Source organism: Vipera berus (genome assembly GCF_964194415.1).
Source record: "Vipera berus genome assembly, chromosome: 1".
NCBI lineage: Eukaryota > Metazoa > Chordata > Lepidosauria > Squamata > Viperidae > Vipera > Vipera berus.
The window spans coordinates 12,089,663-12,113,843 of NC_138202.1; the positions used below are offsets into that span (position 1 = coordinate 12,089,663).

General features: G+C 43.5%; 1 protein-coding gene across 3 annotated transcripts in view; it reads left to right on the plus strand.

Moving 5' to 3' along the window:
• Nucleotides 1-24,181, plus strand: part of GATAD2A (GATA zinc finger domain containing 2A) — an 89,936-nt gene that overhangs the window by 32,514 nt on the left and 33,241 nt on the right. For 2 of the 3 annotated variants that reach the window (XM_081312926.1, XM_081312927.1), the window contains exons 2-4: nt 5,116-5,192; nt 15,260-15,397; nt 21,076-21,353. In XM_081312926.1, the coding sequence (XP_081169052.1) occupies nt 15,365-15,397; nt 21,076-21,353 (311 nt within the window). In that variant the 5' untranslated portion in view covers nt 5,116-5,192; nt 15,260-15,364. The remainder of the gene's footprint in view (nt 1-5,115; nt 5,193-15,259; nt 15,398-21,075; nt 21,354-24,181) is intronic. The other variant, XM_081312928.1, reaches the window with a different exon arrangement.

A 24,181-nucleotide genomic window follows, 5' to 3' on the forward strand; every position in this document is an offset into this window, starting at 1 on the left:
CCCCTATATGGAAGGAGGGGGAAGGGGGTTCATAGGAAAGTTTGACTCAATCTTTGAATTGATTTGATGGCTCCTTTTTTTCCCCCTCATCCAAGGCAAACAAATTACAGAAAAAGTTTAAAGTTAAAACACAGGAGGGTTTTTTTTTCTTTTCTCTCCCCGCCCTCCAGCATTTGGGGTTCCGCTGAATTAAATAGACAAAGGAAAATAGAAGAGGAATGCGTATGTTACATTAAAAAAAAAGGCAAGGAAAAAGGGTGTAGACTTTCTCATGAACGTTGTAATTTAAACAACTGATTGATTAGTCATAAGGTCCGCTCTAGCATTCCACAACTGAATGCCCTCCAGAGGTCTTGGGACCACAATTCCCAGAATCCTAAGCTGGAATGGAGCACACCAAAGTAGCCCCAAAATGGTGCCTTCCCTTTCCAACCAGAATAGTAGTGTTTGAGAATTCTGGCAATTGATATTTGCATTTGTGGATTATATCAAAGTTTAAAGTTTTGGGGCCTTTTCCATCTTTTTTTGCCCAAGATATCAGGGATTGATATACCAGGATACCAGAGTTTTCAGCCTGCACAGGCTCTGTTCTGCCATTGAACCATAATATAGCAGGGAGACAGTCTACCTACCCTGTGTGGATTAACCTAGAGAATTCTCTGTGATGCATATTGGAAGGGATTATATAATGCAAATTAGATTGGGTGATGTTCTTTGGCGCTCCAGAGAAATGGAATTTTCCTGTGAAACTCGTAGTAAGACCAGTGCTGGGACAAGCGCATTTTCAATGTGTAGGAATGTTTTGATACCCTCTGAGTAACTTCACCAGGTGGGCCACGTGCAATTCCCAGGTTGTCAACTCAAGAGTGTCTCTGCCTGAACTGCTAGCTTTCTGCTACTTAGGGTGAGGTCAAGTTGTAGTTTTAAACCCTGGGCTTCTTAGCTCAGCCTGTTACCTGCTTTTCAGGAGCTGCATGTTTTCAATTTCCTTTGGGCATGGTACTCTAAGCCTGTGTTCAAAAAAAAACACCCATTCCCAATAGAACTACAAAACAACTCCTTATCTTTCCTTAACATGTGTCGAACTGAAAGAAAAGGGACTACAGGTAATCCTCAACTTAGGACCACAATTGAGCCCCAAATTTCTGTTGCTAAGTGAGACATTGAGTTTTGCCCCATTTTATGATTATTATTTATTTTTTTTGCCAGAGTTGTTAAGTGAATTACTGCAGTTAACCTAGTAACAAAGTTGTTAAGTGAATCTGGCTTCCCCATGATTTTGCTTGCCAGAAGGTTATAAAAAGTGATCACGTGACCCCGGGGCACACTGCAGCTGGACCACAGGGATGCTGCAACGATCATTAAGTGTGAAAAACAGTCATAAGTCACTTTTTCCGGTGCTGTTGTAACTTCAAACGGTCAGTAAATGAACTGTTGTAAGTCGAGGATTGCCTGTATTACTCCACGGTAGGGCCTGACTTGATCCTGCATTCCCAGAATCTAGTGAGCCACTGACAGACAAAGAAGATAACTAATCTGAGCAAGATTCATGTGAATAAAAATTCACAGCCGATTCTCCTGTAATCGTAGTTCTGGGACAAAATGATACATTTACAACATAGTATATTCAACTCCAGTTCTTCCAGTTACAGCATGTCAGATAGCCACAAAGGACTGCTGGCAGGAGAAATGCAGTACAGTAAGTCCTTGACTTAACAACTGTTTGAAATTACAACAGTACTGAATAAAGTGGATCGCAACCAATCCTCGCACTTACAACCGTGGCAGCATTCCCAGGGCCATGTGATTAAAATTTGGTCACTTGGCAATCGACATCATAATCATAATAGTAAAGTTGGAAGGGACCTTCGAGGTCATCTAGTCCAACCCCCCGCTCAGGCAGGAAACCCTATACCATTTCAGACAAATGGCTGTCCAGTCTCTTCTTAAAAACTTCCAGTGTTGGAGCATTCACAGCTTCTGGAGGCAGGTTGTTCCACTGGTTAATTGTTCTAACTGTCAGGAAGTTTCTCCTTAGTTCTAGGTTGCTTCTCTCCTTGATTAGTTTCCATCCGTTGCTTCTTGTCCTGCCTTTGGGCGCTTTGGAGAATAGCTTGACTCCCTCTTCTTTGTGGCAGCCCCTGAGATATTGGAACACTGCTATCACGTCCCCCCCTCGTCCTTCTCTTCATTAAACTAGACATACCCAATTCCAGCAACCGTTCCCTATATGTTTTAGTCTCCAGACTAAATAAATCATCTTTATTGCTCTTCTCTGTACTCTTTCCAGAGTCTCAAAATCTTTTTTACATCATTGTAACCAAAACTGGATGCAGTATTCCAAGTGTGGCCTTACCAAGGCATTGTAAAGTGGTATTAATACTTCACCTGATCTTGATTCTATCCCTCTCTTAATGAAGCCTAGCACTGTGTTGGCTTTTTTGGCAGCTGCAGCACACTGCTGGCTCATATTGAAGTGATTGTCCACTAGGACTCCAAGGTCTCTCTGACAGCTACTACTATTGAGCAAGGTACCACCTATACTATACCTGTGCATTTGGTTTTTCTTGCCTAAATGTAGAACCTTACTTTTTTCACCATTGAATTTCATTTTGTTAGATAGCGCCCAGTGTTTGAGTCTGTCCAGATCCTACTGTATCTTAAGCCTGGAGTGTTGGCTATTCCTGCCAGCTTGGTGTCGTCTGCAAATTTGATGAGTTCCCCATCTATCCCCTCATCCAAATCGTTGATGAAGATGTTGAAGAGCACTGGGCCCAGAACACTACACACTTCCCTCCATGTAGATGCAGTTCCATTAAGGACCACACGCTGAGTACGGCCTGTCAGCCAGCTACAAATCCATCTGGTGGTGATGCTATCTAACCCACATTTTTCTATCTTATCAAGTAGTAGGTTGTGATCTACTTTATCAAATGCCTTACTGAAGTCCAAGTAAATTATATCCACAGCATTCCTCTGATCCACTAATTTTGTCACTTGGTCAAAGAATGCAGTAAGATTTGTCTGGCATGATCTGTTTTTGACAAATCCATGTTGGCTTTTAGCAATGATTTTGTTTGCCTCTAGGTGCTCGCTGATTCGTTGTTTGATTATCTTTTCCAGAATCTTTCCAGGTATTGAGGTCAGGCTGATAGGTCTGTAATTTCCTGGAACCATTTTTTCCCCTTTTTTGAAGATGGGAACTACATCAGCTCTCTTCCAGTCCTCTGGTAGTTCCCCAGTGCTCCAGGATCTTTGAAAAATATAGTTCAGTGGTTCTGAGATCACGTCTGCCAGTTCCTTGAGAACCCTGGGGTGTAATCCATCTGGTCCTGGTGATTTGAACTCGTCTAGGCTGGACAGGTGCTCACTTACTATTTTCTTGCCTATCTTAACTTGTGTTTCTATTCTGTTTTTTATGGCACTATTTTTGATAGGTTGGTCTGGTTTTTTCCCTTTGTGTAAAGATAGATGCAAAAATCGAGTTAAATAGTTCTGCTTTCTCCATGTTGCTTGTCACCTTCTTGCCACTTTCACCCACTAATGGACCAATCATTTCCTTCACTTTTTTTTATACATGTTGAAAGAAGCTTTTTTTTGTTATTTTTGACTTTGGTCGCAAGCCTTAGTTCATTTTGAGCCTTAGCTTTCCTCACTTCGTCTTTGCAGGCTCAGGCTATTTGCTGATATTCTGACTTAGTTATGTGCCCCTCTTTCCATTTTCTATACATGTCCTTTTTATCTTTCAATTTATCAGAGAGTTCTTTATGCAGCCATGCTGGTTTCTTTTGAGAGCTGTTATTTTTCCTCTTCGTTGGTATTGTGCTAGACTGGGCTTTTATTATCTCACTTTTCAAAATTTCCCAAACTTGAGTTGTTTTCCCCTTGAGGATTCTCATCCATGGAATCCTTCCCAAGCTCTCTCTAAGTTTATTGAAATTAGCTCTCTTAAAGTCCAAGACTCTAGTTTGACTGTGTTCTATTGCTTGTGCTTCTAGAATGTTGAATTCCAATACTGCATGATCACTTCCCCCCAAGGTTCCTGTGGTTTCAACACCTCCTATCATTTCATCTCTGTTAGTGAGAATAAGATCCAAAATGGCTAATCCCCTAGTTCCCTTCTCTGCTTTTTAGGTGACAAAGTTGTTTGCTAGGTTTGTCAGGAATCTGTTTGATCTTCCACTTGGTGCAGAGTTTGTCTCCCAGTTGATGTCAGGGTAGTTAAAGTCCCCCATTACTATTGTGATGTGCTTCCTAAATACCTTAGTTAGCTGACTAGCAAAAAGTTCATCTATTTCCTCTGTTTGGTTGGGTGGCCTATAGTATACGCCTATGGCAATGTCATTTTTTTCTCCCTTTTGTATTGACCCAAATGCATTCAAGTTTACAGTTTTCATCATTGTTGTGCTCTATTTCTGTAGACATGTAGTTGCAATGGTTGCAGCATCCCAGGAACATGTGATCACCATTTGTGACCTACCCAGCCAGCTTCCCCCTTCCCCGACAAAGTCATTACAGAAAGCCAGATTTGCTTAACAACCACACAATTCACTTAACAATGATTCGTTTAGCAGCCATGGCCAAAAAAGGTCATAAAATCAGGCTTGACTTACTTCACAACTGTCTTGCTTAGCAGTGTAAAATCCTGATCTTCATACTAGTTGCAAGCCGATGCCTACTTGTTAGAGCCTCCAGGAAGCCATGACTTGGCTAAGCATCATCAATCTCAAAATCCTGCAATTTGAGATGTGGTCGTGTAGGGTTTCTGTTGTGGGGGTGGGGGGGAGTGGACCCCAGTTCCTTAAAAGAGTTAAAACTGGGTACTTTGGGGGGTCTGGGATGTGAATTCAATAGGGTTGTGTGTTTTTTTAGCCATTGGATTTTAAGCAGGCAATCCATGGGGGGGGGTGCATTAGAAAGTCTATTGTTGAACTCAAGAGATTGAAACTATCCAGTTAAAAATGATATTCCAGTCTGCAATAAGCTAGTATCAAATCAGGTAGCTTGTACTTTTATTTCTGTTTTTGCCCCCTCGATCTAGCCGCTTACTAATGTGAGGGGACCAGGATATCTGAAATTCATGTAACTTCAATAGCCTCTTTGTCTTCTTGGTAGGTTCCTTGACTTTCGATCACCCTGATCAAAAGAATTTTTACAGTTCTTCCTTCAGAACTCATGAACATCCGGAGCAGGTAGATACATCTTCTATATATATATATATATATATATTATATTTTTACATATAAGGGTATATATAATTAATTATATATAAAATTAAAGCAACAGCTACGTATGTTCCAAAGGGTGAAATATTTGCCCTTCTGCATGTAGCAGGCAGCAAAATGCTGGCCCTTTAAAGTGGCCCTGTGTGTTACTTAGGTAGGCTGTCCTTATGCTAAGTTAGCAGCTCACCTTGCAGCATTCAAAATTCATAGGAAGATACTACCGGCATTTCAAAGAATCCCAGGTATTGCACTTGATTTCCCAGGTCCCACGCCCCTTGCTTCTGTAGAGTCCCCTTTTCCTGCTTGATGAAATGCGTTGCTAAGTGAAACTGTGCTAGAACCTCAAAGTTGTTGAGAGTGATTTGACCTATGCTAGAAATAAGAACTCCACCAGGGAGGCCCAGATTCTCCCATTGCTAAACCATAACTGACCCCACCTCCACCCCATCTGTGTACTAGTTCTTAAAATACCTAATTTCTGTTCACTTTTAATATTTAACGTTTGTAGTTCAGCTTTTGTGACGTAAGCTGCCCACAGTCTCCTAACAGTGAGGTGGGCAGCACATAAATGTAATTAATAAATACATTTAATAAATAAAATAACTGACGCTGGAGTTATACAGTTAATTATATGGTTTATCATCTCATACATTGATATACTGGGATTGAAACAACCGTGGTTGGATGCTGCTTTAATTCCAAAGTGGTTTTGATGCAAGCATGATTTAAGGGTACTGGATGGGGCTGTGGAGTTAAGGGCGATGTCTTTCCCAACCTGGTGGCCCATGCATCTGCTTCAGAGTATCCCCAAATCTTCATATTTCTGGGTACTATTTAATTTTGTTTAGTATTGCATCCTGGAGGAATAGAATAGAATAGAATAGAATAGAATAGAATAGAATAGAATAGAATAGAATAGAATAGAATAGAATAGAATAGAATAGAATAGAATAGAATAGAATAGAATAGAATAATGGGAAGGGGCCTTGGAGGTCTTCTAGTCCAGCCCCTTCTTCAGCAGGAAACTAACATTTCAGACAAATTGTTGTTCAATCTATTCTCAAAAACCTGCAGTGCTGGAGCATTCACAACTTCTGGAGGCAAGTTGTTCCACTGATTATTTAGTTCTTAGTTACTTACTTAGTTTTTAGTTACTTAGTTCTTAGTTACTTATCGGTAGAAATGACATGGCAATTCTAATACCATATATATAATTTTCCTTGCTCCTCTTTCATCCTGACTGAGGTCTGACCGTGGAAATGCTTCCAGGTGGGACTTAAATCATGGAAATTTATAAGAATATAAACTGATTTGCTGATGGCATGATTAGCTACCAGCAATAGGTTTTCTTTGCTACTTGAAGCCCGGTGCATTGATATCCTTACCAGCTTATGAATCTTTTCAAACTTTGAGCTCAGGGTTTCCAGTTTCTCCAGGGGCAGGAGAATTTGCCAAGGCTTTCTGTTAAGTTCAGAGATGTTTGGAAACTGATTTCACAAACCACTTTCAGGATTCTGTGTAGCGGGGGTGGGGGGAGAAATCCCTCTTTCCATGTGAAACTACAGAAGAAGAGAACAGGATGTGTTCCCACAGAAAGATGGCTGAATTTTAGAAGTGCTTGGAGCACACACACATAACCCCTCAAATGTCATGGCTTGAGATGAGAGATACGGGGCAGGTTGATCTGGAATATCTGTTTGTTGTGGTTGAATAGGCCAATCCCAATTTGCAGATTTCTACTCTCTAATCCTTCCCAAAAGGATTGTTGTTGCAAAAAATAAAGTGAAATAATTCTGATTTCAGCTCTGGGTCAGAAGGCCAAGATGAAACTCATAGTAGTTTATGACAACATCTCAATGACAATCTTAAGACGGGTGTCGGTCTCGCAACTTTTTTTTTTCCATTGCCGGCAATGGGGTGGACGCCGTTTGGGCATGACGCATCCGGCCCGCTGGCTGGCAGTTTGACACCCCTTATCTAGGAGCTTCTTGACTTCATTGTTAACTAGGTTGACAAGCATTGACTTGGCTAGGATTACTGGATTAAAGCACTTGTCTTCAAAATTGCTGGTTTGTTTGTTGGCGTGGCTAGGAGACCAGTGCATACTAGCCTAACTCAACTGGTGGATGTGGCAGTGGCCTGTCCCTTTGGGAGTGGGGCAGTCTTCTGATTGCTTGGGTGTTTCTTCTTCGGTCTGTGGAATTCCCTGCTAATCTTGGCTCATAGGGAGATGATCTGCAGAGCAGGATGTCAGTCACCAGTCTTGACCATCTCTGATGGTGGATCATAATAGCTGGAGTAAAGTTAGGGAGTTTAATTAGATTGGAGCAGAACTAAAAAGAAGGATGCTTTGCATCATTTGCCTAGCTGGAAGAAATTGAAATTTTAGTTATGGTCAATGGTCCACTTCTTCCTTCCTCTCTGGAAAGCATAACATTATCATTGCCCGGGGGGGGGGGGGGGAAGGTGGAAAGCCAGGAATAGCCAAGAATTGGAGGAGGTAGTCGGCTTATGACCACAGCGGAGCCCAGAATTTATGTTGCTAAGTGAAAGAGCTGTCAAGTGAATTTTGTCCCACTTTACAGTCTTTCATGTCACAGTTGTTAAGTGAATCACTGCAGCTGTTAAATTAGTAACATGGTTGTTGAGTGAATCTGGCTTCCCCATTGACTTTGCTTATCGGAAGGTCGCAGGAGGTGATCACGTGACCCCAGGACCCTGTAACCGTCATCAAAATGAGCCAGTTGCCGAGCGGCTGAATTTTGATCACGTAAAACCATATGGATGGTACAACGGTCGTTAAGTGTGAAAAACCATCATAAGTCACTATTTTCAGTGCCGTTGTGACTTCGGTCACTACATGGATGGTTGGGACTACCAGTATAGTGGTAGCCTTGTTTAGATGGCTTTCGTTGGGAGCAGACGACCTTTCCAGCTCTGAAGCATTTTGGACAGTATGGAGGCCAGACCAGAAGCAACGGATGGCAACTAACCAAAGAGAGAAGCAACCTAGAACTAAGGAGGAATTTCCCTGACCGTGAGAACAATTAATCAGTGGAACAACCTGCCTCCAGAAGCTGTGGACATTACCCCTTGGTGACTAAACAGAGCCTCCGTGCTACTAAGCAGTGTACACCACCACTGTAATTAGCTGCTGGAGAACAGCAGAAACAGAGAAAACGGTTAATTTCATAGACTGCTTACAGTCTTCTTAGAAAGCCCCACTTTAGGAATCAGTCTGCTGGGCTAAAAAAAATCCCCCTGAGTTCAGCTAAACCAGTAACTGTAGTTCAAGTTGTAGGATCCCTGCTATTGTCTCAAAAGTATAGCGCAGTGATGGCAAACCTTTTAGAGACCAAGTGCCCAAACTACAACCCAAACCCACTTACGTATCGTCGGGTGCCGGGTGGGCATGGCCCATTGGCTGGGTGTAGCCAATTGGGTAGGTGTGGCCCATTGGGTGGGCATGGCTGCGGTGGTAACAGCAGACTGGGTGGGACTAAAAAGTTCAATCAATCAATTCCAACTTTGCGAGATCTTTTTTTTCCCATGAGAAGTTGAAATTGATTGATTGATTGATTGAACAGAAAAAAATTGTTGTTGTTTTGCACACGGCAGAGGCTTAAAGCGAAAAGGTTTTATAAACGGCACACGTGCCCACAAAGAGGGCTCTGCGTGCCACAGGTTCGCCACCACGGGTATAGCGTGTGAATCCAAGCATTGGAAAAAGCTGTTCAGGTAGTCCTTGACTTAGAGCCACAATGAAGCCCAGAATTCTGGATGTGAGTCCTTACGGTTGCTAAGTGGGTTACCCCTCGAACTGACTTGCTTTTACAGTTGTTTTTGTGATGGCCATTAAGCAAGTTACATGAGTGTTAAGCAAATACAGCGTATCCAGTGGGCAGCTTTTGCCAGTTGACAAATTGTGGTCTTGTGACTGCAGCCAGTCACAAGTGGGAGCTACTTGCCAAGTGCCCAAAATGCGATCATATGGCAGCATGGGGTCTATGTACTGCAGTCATAGCTTCAAACAGTGATTAGGTGACTGGTCATTAAGCAAGGACTGTCTGTTCTGTGATTTTACTTATTTACAATGTGGTACATGAGTGCAGAATATGAGATTTCTGAACCTGTTACACTTTAAACCCAGATTACTTGAAGTAGCCATTGTATTAGAACAGGGGTCTTCAAACTTGTGCCCGAGGGCACAATTGCAATCCTGTTGCATCCATAATTACTGCATCTCTCACTAGGATTGACTCATAATCATATGTGGGGAGAGATGGGGGTAGGAAGTTGCCCAGCTGTGGCTGAGAAGAAACTTAACAGAAAGAAGTGGAAAGTGGAGAAAAATGTGAGCGACAAAAATATAGGATGGAGGGGGAGACCTGACTTGGTTTGGCAATACAGGCAGTCCTCAACTTATGACCACAATTGAGCCCATGACCACAATTGAGCCCAGAATTTATGTTGCTAAGTGAGAAATTTTGAGTTTTGCCCCGTTTTTATAACTTTTCTTACCACATTTGTTAAGTGAATCACTGCAGTTCTTAAATCTACTGTAGATCTAGGATTACCTGTATTACATTTAATAGGGTTCTCTGGATGTCCTCGTTCATCACAAATTAAATGTGAGCCAGCAGCATGATGAAACTGCAAAAAAGGCAAATATCTTGTTGGGGCGCATCAACAAGTCCAAATCATAGAAATAATTGTTCCCTTCTACTCAGCCATGGTCAGACCTGGCTTGGAGATGTGTATTCAGTTCTGGGCGCCACCCTTCAAAAAGGACAGTGGAAAAAGGGGAGGAGGATTACCAAGATGGTGGAAAGGTGGAGATGTAGCCCACTGAGGAATGATTAAAGGGTCTGAGAAAAGACCAATGGGAAATACAATATTAGTCTTCAGTTATCTGAAAGGTTCTCACCCAGAAGGAGGGAGGGGATATTCTCTGTCGCTCCAGGGAGCAGGCGTGAAACCAGTGGGCTAAAATTAAGAGGAAGGAATTTTTGGCTGGACGTCTGGAGGAACTTTCTGACTACACATGCTGTCAGCCAGTGGAACTGCCTGCCACATGACATCATGAGCTCTCCTTTGCTAGAGCTGGCTGGATTGCTCACATGTCAGAGATGCTGTAGTGCAGCCACCCCGCCACCCCAACTTTGGGGCACCAGGGACCCATTCCATTCGCGGATTGGAAGGGATGTGATTTTGCATGCTGTGATTTTGCGTGGATGGGGCTTTGCTTGTTTGCATGGCCCAGTTGCTGGCGTGCTGTGGACCAATGCCGGTCGACGGACCGAGAGTTGGGGACCCCTGCTTTCATGGATCCCTGCACTGGCTTATGTGGTGGGAGGTCAGCTGACCCATTTCTTAGCCTCCCCATCTTCTATCATCCCCAGATGAGGCTGGTGATGGTTTTCATCCTGCCTTTAGCTAGCAAGGTTCTGCTGTTAGAAGAATGATGGGAGTTGTAGTTTTAACTGTAGAGAATGCCTAGAGCAGCTGGCTAGGGAATTCTGGGAGTTGAAGTCCACACAACTTTAAGCTGCTACGGTTGAGAAACGCTGCTCTAGAGACTTTCAAGTTATAACCTAGGAATTTTGAAGTGGGAGGGGGCAGATTGAAGCAGGCTTAGTTTTCAGTGGTTATAGCTGCTAGGTGGGGTGGGAGAAAATCTGAAAATCTGCAGGTCTGGGGTAATTTTAAATCTCTGTTCAACATAGCTGACCCAAAGGTAATGCATTTCCATGTTCATGCTTCCCCTGCTAAGAAAAGCTAGTTTTGTTAGCATTAAAACTTCTATTCTGTTTTTTTTAAAAGTTAAAAATATAAAATTTAAAAGTCAGGATTTTTTCCCTATATGCTGTATTTTTTTTAATTTGTTGTTCATTACGTTTTAAGCTTTAAAGCCTTATTTTTTTTTTAAAAAACCTTCTAAAAATCTTTCAACTGTTGCTCTGACTGTTTCCCCCTCCTTTCTTGCAAGCAAATTACAATATCTCATAAACACATTCAGCCTTGGGAATTTTTCTTTAGGTGCTTTTGATTCAGCCTGCTGAAGTGTGTGTGTGACTGACAGTGAAAGGAAGTGTGGCAAGCAAAGGGTTAAGGTCTGCCATTTTGTTATGTAACACCCTTAATGGACATATCAGTGAATGGCATGAAGATGGCAGGACTTAACCCTTTACAAGCTGCAGCCAAGGCCTTTCAGTCAGCCAAGCCTGGGAATTGTTGGGCAACTGAGAGGTTATTGTTTTGTGTTTTTTTTTTCATTTCCAAGAGAAAACTTGGATATTTTTTTTCTTTCAAAGGCTGCACATCCTTATCTCCACCCCTTTTTCATCTATTACTATTATTATTGTTGTTAAATTTTGTTTGGGTAAATGAAATGAAATTTTATTTTAAAGTTTAATTTCAAACTATTTTAAAAATCAGACCTAACAGGCAGCCATAAATCAGTGGAACAGATTTTTTAATAAAAGTTTTTGGAAGGGAGCAGTAACTTTTAAATAGGCTAATGCCAGAATCACAATGTTTAGGAAAGCAAGGATATAAATGAGTTGAGGGGAGAAAATAAATAAGCTTTTAAGTACTACAGTACTTCTGCAGTTTTATCAGCAGTTTGAGATGTGAAAGAATGCTTAGGATTTAGTAAGCTGAGGGTTTGCTACTCAGAATTATTGGCAACTGAAGGTTTTATTTTACTGATTGCCCTTATAGCAAAGCAAGTTTTAAATTGTATTCCCTTAGTACTTCTTGGCTTGATTGTATTCCATCCTGACTATTAAGAATATTAGCCACTTTCGGCTGTCCAGCCTTTAGCTCATTTGAGTTTTTGTTTTTTTTGTTTTTTGAATATCCATGAGGATTCAAGATACCATTTGTGGATAACCATTTGTCTGAGATGGTGTGAGAAGTCCTGCCTTGGGCAGGGGGCTGGACTAGAAGATCTCCCAAGATCCTTTCCAACCCTACCAACTTTTTATGGCAATTCAGAAGATCCTTTCCAACCCTATGAATCTATGATTCTGTACCAACTTTTTGTGGCAATACAGAAGAGTGTGTGTGTATGTGTATGTATATATATATTTTTTTAAAGTTTTCAAGCTTAAAAAAGCCAATTACATAAACACACACACACACACATAGTGTATGCGTGTAGGTAAGTAGGCAGGTAGGTAGGTAAGTCTTTGACTTAACAACCACAGTTGGGACCAGCAAAGTGGTTCTTAAGCGAGCCACGTCTGGTATGACTTTGTTGCCCTGTTGCTAAGTGAATCCCTGGAGTTGCTAAGTGAATCATGCAGTTGTTAAGCAAATAACGCCAAGTCCCCATTGTGTGTCAGAAGCCAGCTGGGAAGGTCACAAGTGATGATCACATGCTCCTTGGATGTTGCATATGCGTATGTCATAAACATATGCCAGTTAACAAGCATATGTCAACTGAATTATGGTTCACGTGGCTGCCACAAGCATAAGTGCAAGGACTGGATATAAGTCATTTTTTTCAGTTCCACTGTATCTTCAAACGACCACTAAATGAGTGGCTGAAAGTCAATGACTATTATTGTTTATCTGATCCTTTCTCTTCAAGAAACCTTATCTCTGCTCCCATGTGTACAATATATAAGGACCACAGCCCCGTGGGAACAGTGCACACAGTTCAAAAGAAGAAACCCCAGGTGCATTCTCCAGCATCTCCAGTAGCCCCATTGTAAGCAACTCTCATCTTTGTTCAGCTCCCCTGCGCCCCCCCTCCCCCAGCCCCTAACTCCTGTCATTGCTGTTAGGTACAAATCTCTTCATAATGTAGGGCTGGGGGAGGGGGGGTTAGAATAGAATAGAGCTGGAAGGGACCTTGGAGGTCTTCTGGTCCAGCCCCCTGCTCAAGCAGGAGGACCTATACCAGGGGTAGGCAACCTTGGCTCTTTTATGACTCGTGGACTTCAACTCCCAGAATTCCTGAGCCAGCCATGCTGAGGAGAAATGGAGAGGTTTCCATGCTGAGCCATGCTGGCTCAGGAATTCTGGAAGTTGAAGTCCATGAGTCATAAAAGAGCCAAGGTTGCCTATCCCTGACCTATACCATCTCAGACATCTCTGAGGACCATCTCAGACCTCCAGTGATGGAGCGCCCACGATTTCTGGGGGTAAGCTGTTCCATTGGTTGATTGTCCTCACTGTCAGGAAGTTTCTCCTTAATTCCAGGTTGCTTCTCTCTCTGGTCAGTTTCCAACCATTGTTTCTCGTCATTCCCTCTGGTGCTTTGGTGAACAACCTGACCCTCTCTGCCTTGTGGCAGCCCCTCAGATACTGGAACGCGGCTATCATGTCTCCCCTATTTCTTCTTTTCTTTAGACTGGCCAAACCCAAGTCCCGTAGCCGTTCTTCATATGTTTTAGTCTCCAGGCCTTGGATCATGTTAGTTGCTCTTGAACTCTGTGCCTCTGTTTATACAACCCAGGATTGTATTAGCTTTTCTGGTTGCTGCTGCACACAGCTGGCTCATAGTCAAGTGATCGTCCACTAGGACTCCAAGGTCCCTCTCACCGTTGCTGTTTTTAAGCCAGGTCTTGCCCAATCTGTATTTGTGACTGGTTTTTCCTGCCTAAGTGTAAGTCTTTGCTTTTCTCCACATTGAAACTCATTTTGTTGGATAGGGCCCGTTGTTCAAGTTGGTCAAGATCTTTTTGGGTCCTGAGTTTGTCTTCTGGGATGTTGACTACTCCTGCCAGTTTGGTGTCATCTGCAAATTTCCAAGTCCAAGTGCTGGACTTGGAACAAGGAGATCCAGGCTCTGGCTCCTTTCAGCCCCAGAAGATTATTGGCTGATTTTCGGCCAATCCCTCGCGTCTCAGCCCAAGAATCAACCAGGTAGTGGGAAGATGCTAGATTAGGGGCAGAGAGACCCCAGTTCTAGTCACCTTCTGCCACAGAATCAGCTGACCAAACAGGCTGACTTCACATAAGATCAAAGGTGGAGGGTTGGCATCTCTCCGTGAGTGATTAGGATATTTCAAAATATGGACGGACGGACAGACAGACAGAAGCAAACAAGCAAGCACTCTGAGGGTGTGTAGGCCAGTGTCTCTTCTTTCAGCTCATCCTATCTCATGGGCTAGGAAAAACAGGAGGGAACATTACTGGGCTGTTGCATAAAATGTGGGATACAAATCTATAAGTAAACAGTATACTGTATGACTGCTTCCTGAGGGAGAACCAGGTATCCAACATTTGGTGGTTATTTTCCACACCTGTGTAGCCTTCAGATATGTGAGACTGCAGTTCCTAACAAGCCCACCTAGATGCATTTCCACAAGTACAAAAAGCAGGATAAAATTGATTATTTAAAAACATAAGAGCAAAACAAATTACGGCAATGAAAATAATATCTTTGCACGTGGTCATTGTTGAAAGGTCACATTGTTTGTTTGGGTGTATAAGCTGTTAATTACTCGTTCCCAGGGTGGCACCAGAAATGGCCTAATTCACTTCTTGGCAATTATTTCATCTGGAGAAAAAAAAATCAGGATAGCAGGAGATGGGGGGCGGGGAGAAACCTATTAGGAGAAAATCTGAAATTTCTGAGTCCCATGGACAAAGAATGGTGAGATGGCACATAACACAATATTTTATTTTATTTTTTTAAAAAATGATACCTTCTCCCGTTATCAATTTCAAGCAATTTCTTTGTTACTTGAATGCAGACACTGGATGGAAATCTGTGGGATAAATCAAGATTTGAGGGCACCTTGGTCCTTTGTGAGCTTGGTTGTTTTCTTGCAGAAGTTTCATTACCTATCTAGGTAACATCATCAGTGCAGAGAGCACCAAGGACCCCTCATTTCAACCCTGGGCTACAAATATTCTCCTTTAAATGAAGATTTCTTTAACCAGACAACTAACTTTTCTTTTGACACAGTGATGTAGTCTACTCTGGGAAACCTGGGTGTATGCCTGATTCTTCTCTTGTACCTTAAAATGGAATTCATTTCTACTTTTATGTTTTCTTCCTATAACTTTCCCTGCAGTGGCGAAAGAAAGCAGTAATTGCCCAACAAGGTCCCTTTTCTCTGCCTGTCTTCAAGCAGGAGGTGGTTCAGTCAATATGTGATAAAATTCTGTCACAGACACCCATGTTGGAAAAGACACTGCCTGAATTATCCCAGGTTGGTCTTCTTTTCTTTAAGGGAGAGGGATGGTCCTAAACAGATTTGGGGGCTGCCAATATGGCAAATAACGCTTTCCAGTCTTGGAGCACAGAGAATAAGTGGTCTGTTGCTATGGTTGTTGCTATGCATTAATTTATAAGGCAAGAAAATAGTAAAATGCCAAAAGTAGCCTTGGGGGAAAAAAGTCTAAATCTCAGTCTGGTTGCCTGTGGTGAATTGAGATTTCTTTTCCAGTAACTTGGTGAAAATTTTATCAAAGCTGTATCTCTCTTTCCATCCTAATCCGTACAAAGATAACCAGAATATGTAAATTGCCTACTTATGAACTAATGCTATTTTAAGACGAGCAAATCAAACAAACAAAAATGGGAATTACTTGGAGTACTACCTATCTGTCGAGTCAAGAAAAACATTTGATGTCCTGTGTTTGGGTTGAGAGGACAGAACAACATAGTTGGAGATAAATTAATAATAATAATAATAATAATAATAATAATAATAATAATAATAATAATAATAATAATAATAAATAAAAAAATAATAATAAAAATAAAAAAGTTGGAAGGGACCTTGGAGGTCATCTAGTCCAACCCCCTGCTCAGGCAGGAAACCCTATACCATTTCAGGCAAATGGCTGTCCAGTCTCTTCTTAAAAACTTCCAGTGTTGGAGCATTCATCGCTTCTGGAGGCAGGTTGTTCCATTGATTAATTGTTCTAACTGTTAGGAAGTTTCTCCTTAGTTCTGGATTGCTTCTCTCCTTGATTAGTTTCCATCCGTTGCTTCTTGTCCTGCCTTCAGGAGCTTTGGAGAATAGCTTGATATTAGAAGATTGCTATCATGTCCCCCCTTGCCCTCCTCTTCATTAAACTAGACATACCCAATTCCAGCAACCATTCCCTATATGTTTTAGTCTCCAGACTAAATAAATCATCTTTATTGCTCTTCTCTGTACTCTTTCTAGAGTCTCAACATCTTTTTTACATCGTGGTCAAATAGTCCAAACCCCTGCTGGAGCAAGATTTCCTAGGCTGACTAAAGATTACTTGAGGATAACCAAGCAAAAACTGAACAGTTTCCCAGTATCACAAATGTGACTTTTTGCACATACGTTTGTGTTGCAAGTGGGCCACTCACTTCCGTGAAGTTACATACAATGTGAGTCAAAAACCTTAAGGTTTGCATTCACCACAGTCCAGCCTTTTGCAATGAATGATATCAACAAGCGGTAATGAATTAGAAGAAGTTGTAGCAGGAAGCTTTCTGGCTTGTGCTGACAAATATTCTGGCCCACGTAGAGCAGTCTTCCCCAAGCTGAGCTTCAGCACAGGTAGTCCTTGACTTAAAAAAACATTTTTTTAAATCCCATTTATATCCCGCCCTTCTCCGAAGACTCAGGGTGGCTTACAATTTAAAGCACAAATCAATGTGATGGTTTGAACTTAACAATGGAACTGAAAAAAGTGATTTTGTGACCATTTTTCACACTTATGACTGTTGCAGCATCCCGGTAGTCATGTGATCAAAATTTAGCTGCTTGGCTCATATTTATGATGGTTGCAACATCCCAGGGAAAGGTGAGGCATTTTCAGGAAGTATACAAATTACTGTAATAAGGAAATAACTCTTCTAAGAGATGAGGGCAACAGCCTGCTGGTTTTATTGTGGCACCAGAGTAGTGTTCCTATATGAAAGCACTCTTTGCCCCAAGATGGATGTGGACTAAGACTGTGTAAACAGCATTAAATTGGGATGAAGCTTTCTCTTTGCTTTTGACTCTAGTGTAACGGGAGCTGGTGGAACAGCTGAGATGTACAAGGTGAAAACTTTGATAGGCCATCATTGTTGGCTGCATAGAGATTTAAGAGGATCCTTTGCTAGGGTAGAGGGAGAATCAGTAGTTAAGAGCTATTTGCAAACTTTTTTCTTGTTGTTGTTGGAAAAAGGCCCTTCATTTCATATGCTGGGCAAAATATGCCTCAATTTTTTTAAAAAAAAAAGTTTGATTTGCTAGCTAGGAGTTCAGGAAGAATTGGGTCCCTGATGAACCATCCTTAACTTTGTTCTGAATTTTATTTGTTGGTCCCACACTCTCTTATCTTCAACATGCACATGAGTAACTTTTGTTGGGGCCTTGAGTGTTTGCTATTGGTTCTCCCTACATCCAAGCATTTCCCAGGCATCCTAAGATGCAAATTTATTCATGCAAAATGAGAAGGAGGGTTTTTTTGGTGATCTGTGGCTTATTTAATAAATTGTGGTTGAAATAAGCTGTTGGTTAACATAGGGGTCCCCTACCTTTTTGCCGTGATGGACACATCCGGAGGTGAATGTTGTGGGCAATCTGACAAAATTATTAGGTAGGGATAACCGGAGAATCTAACCTACCCAAAGGTAAATAAAACATTTGGTTGTATCTGCCCACCAGAATATTGTTAACAAATACCACCAGAGTCAATATGGGTCCGGAAGCATTGCTTGAAGTTATGCATGAAGCTGTTGATTTCCTTTACAGTATGTTTCTTTTTTAATTAAGATAATCTTAAAAAGAGATTGGACAGCAATTTGTCTGAAATGGTATAGGGTTTCCTGCCTGAGCAGGGGGTTGGACTAGAAGACCTCCAAGGTCCCTTCTAACTCTGTTATTCTGCTAAAAATTCAATGGGGGTAGGATATTGGGGGTGTATGAAGACATAGACCAGGGGTCTTCAAACTTGGCCCTTTTATGACTTGTGGACTTCAACTCCCAGAATTCCTCAGCCAGGCATGCTGGCTGAGGAATTCTGGGAGTTGAAGTCCACAAGTCCAAAAAAAGGGCCAAGTTTGAAGACCCCTGACCATAGACCGTGTGCTCAGGCACTCATGCCCTGGTCATCTAGTTTGGATTACTAGCAATGCGCTCTACCCTTGAAGACTACTTGGAAGCTACAATTGGTACAGCAATTCAGATAAATCAGTCTATTAGGAATTGGTACCAGTTGTTCTCCACCTGCCCTTCACCCTGGCCATTTGCCCGCAGAGCCCAATCCAGTCAAAATTGACTGGCAGCTGGTTTCAGAGAGGTGCGATTCTTCTCAAATGTTTCCAGAAATATAGCGGCGCAGACAGTTCTGGAGACCCCTTGCTTCTGGGTCCAATTCAAGGTGTTGTTATCTATCATCTTTAAAGACCTTCACGACATGGGACCAGGTTATCTGGGGAGCCAGTTCGGCCCAGTGGGATTGGGTCCCCCCAACTCCCTTCAGCAGAAAGGGCTTGTTATGTATCCCACTGGTCAAGGAATTTCAGCTAGTGCAGGGGTAGGCAACCTTGGCTCTTTTATGACTCGTGGACTTCAACTCCCAGAATTCCTGAGCCAGCCATGCTGAGGGGAAAGGAAGAGGTTTCCAAGCTGAACCATGCTGGCTCAGGAATTCTGGGAGTTGAAGTCCACAAGTCATCAAAGAGCCAAGGTTGCCTACCCCTGAGCTAGTGGGATGTAGGAGAGAGGCTTTCCGGTCATGGTCCCCACCCTCCGAAACATCTTGCTCCTGGAGGTGAGATCAGCCACTACTCTCTTGTCTTTAAAACTTGGCTTTGTTGTTGTCTTCCTGTCACATTGGGGATCCAAAGAATATTGTAGTGCAGGGGCGTCCAACCAAAAAGCAGCATAATGTCCCTTCATATGAAGCAGGTCATAAGAGACTCTTGCGACCGTGTTACGGTTTATGCACCTTGTTCCCCACGAATAGCTTATATGCCATAATTGGAGAATAGCATTAAGAGAAATGTAGGCTTCCCTGGCATATTTTAGAAATACACCCTCAGAAAGTCCAATTGTCAACGGGCAGCAGAGACTTTCTGCATTGTGCCTATGTCACAATCTGAAACCTTCGAAAGCCCTCAAAAGTACATTGGCTCCAAACCCAGAGATCTCCCCCCCCCCAGCTGCTTTTGCTGAATTGTGGCAGATCAGAAAAGAAATAATGATTTTGTTTCAGCAGGTTGTTGGTGTTATTTGGGGAGGGGTGTGTGTGTGGTTTGGAGGGGGCGATGTGTAGAATTTGAAGAGATCGAGGACTGTCACGGAGTAAAAAAACTCAAAAGCTGAAATGTCTTGAAACTAAAAGCCACTTTGCCTTCTTCTTCCCTTTGGAGCGTTTCCTCCTGCAATGTCCTCTTTTAGTTTCCAAGGCTTTCTCTCTCTCTCTTTTTTTTTCCCCCTTCTCCCTCTCTTTCTCTAGTTGTTCTCGTAGTTGCGTGGAGAAAGTTACACTACCTTTGCCAACTGTTTTTTTTCTTCCTCCCCACAGTCTCACTATCCCGTCTTTTTCCCTGTCCTCCCCCGCTTCCCTCCTTCTAATTCTGAGTTGGACCTTCTTTTCTCTTTTCTGGCTTACTTTTATTTATTTAACTGTTTGTTTGTTTGTTTTTAAAGGATTTCTTCTCTCTCCCCCCCCCCCCCCGTGGCTTTTCCTGGCCAAGTGGTGGCCGGGCAGCCATTGCTGTGCACTGGTGTCAAGCACGCTGCCCCTTTAAGAGGAGCCGAGGGGCTGGTCCCCGGGACTCCTGTGGTGGAATGCCAGCTGCAGCAGATGCCGCAGCAGCACGCCAGCACTGCAAGATGGTGTCTCCCGCCAGGGTTAACGACACTTAGCTTGTTGTCTGGAACCAGTTCAGACCGGTTTTCTGGAAAGTGCTTTGTGTCTCCGACTGAATCCTGGGAAAGGGTCATGTGTAGATCCAGTGATGTCATGGGATCACAAACTGACTCAGCTCTCCTCCCCACCCACCCACCCCCATCAGATATGTGTGTTTCTTGCAGGTAGGGTTGGAGAGGCTTGGCCAGAAGCAGGCCTCCCCCGGTGCATGTTCCCTCCCCCAAACTTAACTTTTTTGGAGCCCTTTTCCCTCCCAATCTCCCCAATTCCCACCTGATTCCTAAGGATCCGGAGCACTCTCGGAACAGACTTAGATGGTTGGGATGGGAAGAGTTACCCAGCTCTCCTGGTTTTTCAGGACGTTGCCGAATCAGGTGCCTTAACTTTCAGCATCAGCCTAAAGTTGCCAGTTTTGGGCCATGAAGAGTTGATGGGGCAGGGGGAAAGGAGCGCCCCCCCCCACTTTCACCCCTCTTCTTAATAGGAAAGGCTTTTCAGGGAGCCTTGAACACTTCACAAGAAGTAAAACTTTAAAGAAAATCGGGTATCTAAAATGATAAGAAAAACAAGCTTCGTTGACGGAAGGTAATGCTCTGGATTTCCTATGGGAAGTTAGGCATACTTGCATCTGTTTTTCCCCCCCCCCAACCAGTCTTGGCTTTTGATTATTAAATAGCGTAATAGAGGGGGGGATGAGTATAGGATCAGAGCAGAACAACTTAATTTGCCATATATGTGGTAAAATATGGCACCTGGTTAGTGTACTTTTAACATATTCATTCTCTCCTTCTCTCTCTCTCTCTCTCCCCTTCTCTCTCTCTTCCCCCATTCCCTCCTTCCCTCTCTCTTCCCCCATTCCCTCCCTCTCTCTCTTCCCCCTTCTCTCTCTCTCTTCCCCCATTCCCTCCTTCCCTCTCTCTTCCCCCTTTCTCTCTTCCCCCATTCCCTCCCTCTCTCTCTTCCCCCTTCTCTCTCTCTCTTCCCCCCATTCCCTCCATCTCTCTCTTTCCCCCATCTCCTTGTACTTCTTTTCCAGAGCACCATAATGACGGAGGAAGCTTGCAGGACACGAAGTCAGAAGCGAGCACTTGAACGGGAAATCACCCAAAACGACGTGGACTGTAAAAAGATGAAAATGGACAAGGGCCTTTTGGGAGTCCCTGAGGCAAACTCTGAAGGGGGGGACCTTAAGCTAAAGACTGAATCTGGATCTAGTAGAGTCCAGGGATTATTAAAAGGAGGGGAGATGAAAGCAACCATCAGAGTGGAGGTCCAGACAGGAGATGAGCCAGTGGATATGAGCACCTCAAAAAGGTAAGCAATCATAAATGAGTTTTAGGGATCAGGTGGCCGTGCCTCTCATTCACTTGTCCAGGCAATTGTGGGGGTGTTCGTGTTGGGGGACACAAAATGTCCTGGCATATAATAGAAAACAAAAGACAAGAAACTGCAGGACGCATCTGGTTCCTGTGGTATCGGTGGAACTCCCTGCCACGTCATTTTTGGCTAGATTGGTTTAATATTTGCTCCGCTATTGGGTTTAGCAGTCCCGGTTCTTTAGAACTGTTTTTCCCCCAACTGCATTTCTTCTGTAAGTGCTGCTGCTGCAACGGCTTTTGCTTATGCAGTTAACCATGCACATGAACTCATGTCTGACATGCCGCAGTAGGAAACTTTGGGGAGAAATGAATGAGGACTCAGGTGTATCTGGAGAAAGGAAATGCTGAATTGGAGCGGCAGGGGAACCAAATGAGCATTCTGGAGGAGATGGGAGGGTTGGTTGAAGAAGAGAACAGGAGGGCTTCTCACGGCTACTTGCTGATCCCAATGGCTGCACAGTGGAACTTCAGACACATTTTGCGTTGGCATTTCAGAAGCTGAGGGACAAACAGGATCGAGTATTGTATTTGTGCTCAGAAAGTTTCCTGGGAGTTTCTGACTAGTTGTGCTTGAATCAAGTGCTGGGCTTGATCTCCCAACTGTCTAATTACAAACTGGCCTGCAAGGCCCTACCCCAGGGCTCCTCAAACGTGGCCCTTTTATGACTTGTGGACTTCACCTCCCACAATTCCTCAGCCAGCGTACCCAATGAGATTTGTTTGTACCTAAGCTTCTCTGATAAAACAGGAAAAAAAAGAGTGTAATTCAAGCAATGAGGAAGCACTGCTTTTGTTTATTACCCTGAATAGTTGCAGTTGCACATCTCTTCCTTGCCTTCTCCCTCTCCCTCCCCCCCTTCCCCCAAATTAATTTGTGCATTAACTGGATACCATTCCATGGTTCACCTGCTCATTATGGGAGCTACAGGTAGTTCTCAACTTACAGTCACAGTTGGGACCCGCCTTCCGTTATTAAGCAAGATGGATGTTAACTGAATCACACCCAATTTTGTATAAAACCTATTTTTTAAATAGGTTGTTAAGGGAATCACTGCCGTTAAGTGGATCACAGTCATTAAGCAAATCTGGATTCCCCTCCAATGACCTTGCTTGTCTGAAGCCAGCTGGGAAGGGCTCAAGTTGCAATCAAGGCACCCTAGCCCACTGATACCGTCCTAAATATATGCCAATTACCAAGCACCCAAATGTTGACCACATGACTGTGGGGTTGGTGCTACCGTCATAAGGGCAAGGACCAGACATAAATAACATTTTTTTCAGTGTTTTTTCACAAATGCAGACGCTTGGCAACTGGTTCATAGTTACGACGGTTGCAACCTTCTGACAAGCAAAACGTCAGTGGGGTAGCCAGAGTCACTTAAGGACCTTGTTACTAATTTAACAACTGCAGCGATTCACTTAATTGTGGCAAGAAAAGTTGTAAAATGGGGCAGAGCTCACTTAACAACTGTAAATAACTCAAGGTGCCAACTAATCTTCCTTCCTCATGTTTGCCTCACAACAACAACAACCCTGTGAGGTGAGTTGGGCTTAGAGTCACAGCCTTCATGCCTAAGCCGGGACTAGAATTCACAGTTTCCTACTATCCAGGACTGTTGCTTTAACCACTAGACCAGTGATGTCGAACCTTTTAGAGACCGAGTGCCCAAACCGCAACCCCAAACCCACTTATTTATGGCAAAGTGCCAGGGCCGCATCAGCCTTGTGGTGCCCTCAGGGGGGGGGCAAGGAGGCGCCTCTGAGTGCCGCCTCTGGCACGCAAAAAACGGGGGTGCAAAAAATGGGCCACCATGCTGCAAGGTGCAAATACGGCTGCTGCGGCACCGCAACATGCAGATACAAGGCACTGCACCACGCAAGAATGAGGCAGGACTAATGAATATCACGCAGGCACTAGCCCTGCCCCATTTGCAGCACGTGCATGCTCGCGGCCTCATGCACGCACACACCCATGTAAAATGCTTCCCCCTCCGTTTTCTTGCAGTCCACCAATCGACAATGGTGGGTGACCTCTGCTCTACCACCTCTACTCGAGCTTACTAGTCGGCCGCTTCGCCTCCTTTGTGCTGGACGGGGCTCCTGCTCCAGGCGGCGGTGGCGGCCTGATAGACCTGCTGCTGGCAGCGGGGCACATGCCAACAGAGGGCGCTGAGTGCCACCTCTGGCACGCATGCCATAGGTTCGCCACCACTACACTTGGCTCTTTGTATAGAGCAGGGATAGGCAACCTTGGCTCTTTTATGACTCGTGGACTTCAACTCCCAGAATTCCTGAGACAGCATGGCTCAGCTTGGAAACCTCTCCCTTTCCCCTCAGCATGGCTGGCTCAGGAATTCTGGGAGTTGAAGTCCATGAGTCATAAAAGAGGCAAGGTTGCCTACCCCTGGAGATTTACAATTTGGTTTAAAATACCAAAACGTTTTATAACATGGAGGTTCCCAGAGATCCAAGTAACACCGGATTCCAACTCACCTGGGTGACCCGGAACCTAAACTCTCTAGCAGAAATCTTGAAGACAAACTGAGAATGACGGTTTGGAAGGGGACAGTGTATAGTGTCTTGAACTCCTCGGGAAAGCAGTGGGATTTAAATGAATGAATGAATGAATAGACATTGACAAATGCACTGAGAAGTTCCACTCGATGCATTGAGAAGAAAATAAGTCGATACGAGTAGTTCTCGACTTACGACCACAGTTTATTTTTTTTATTTATTTATTATATTTTTATACCGCCCTTCTCC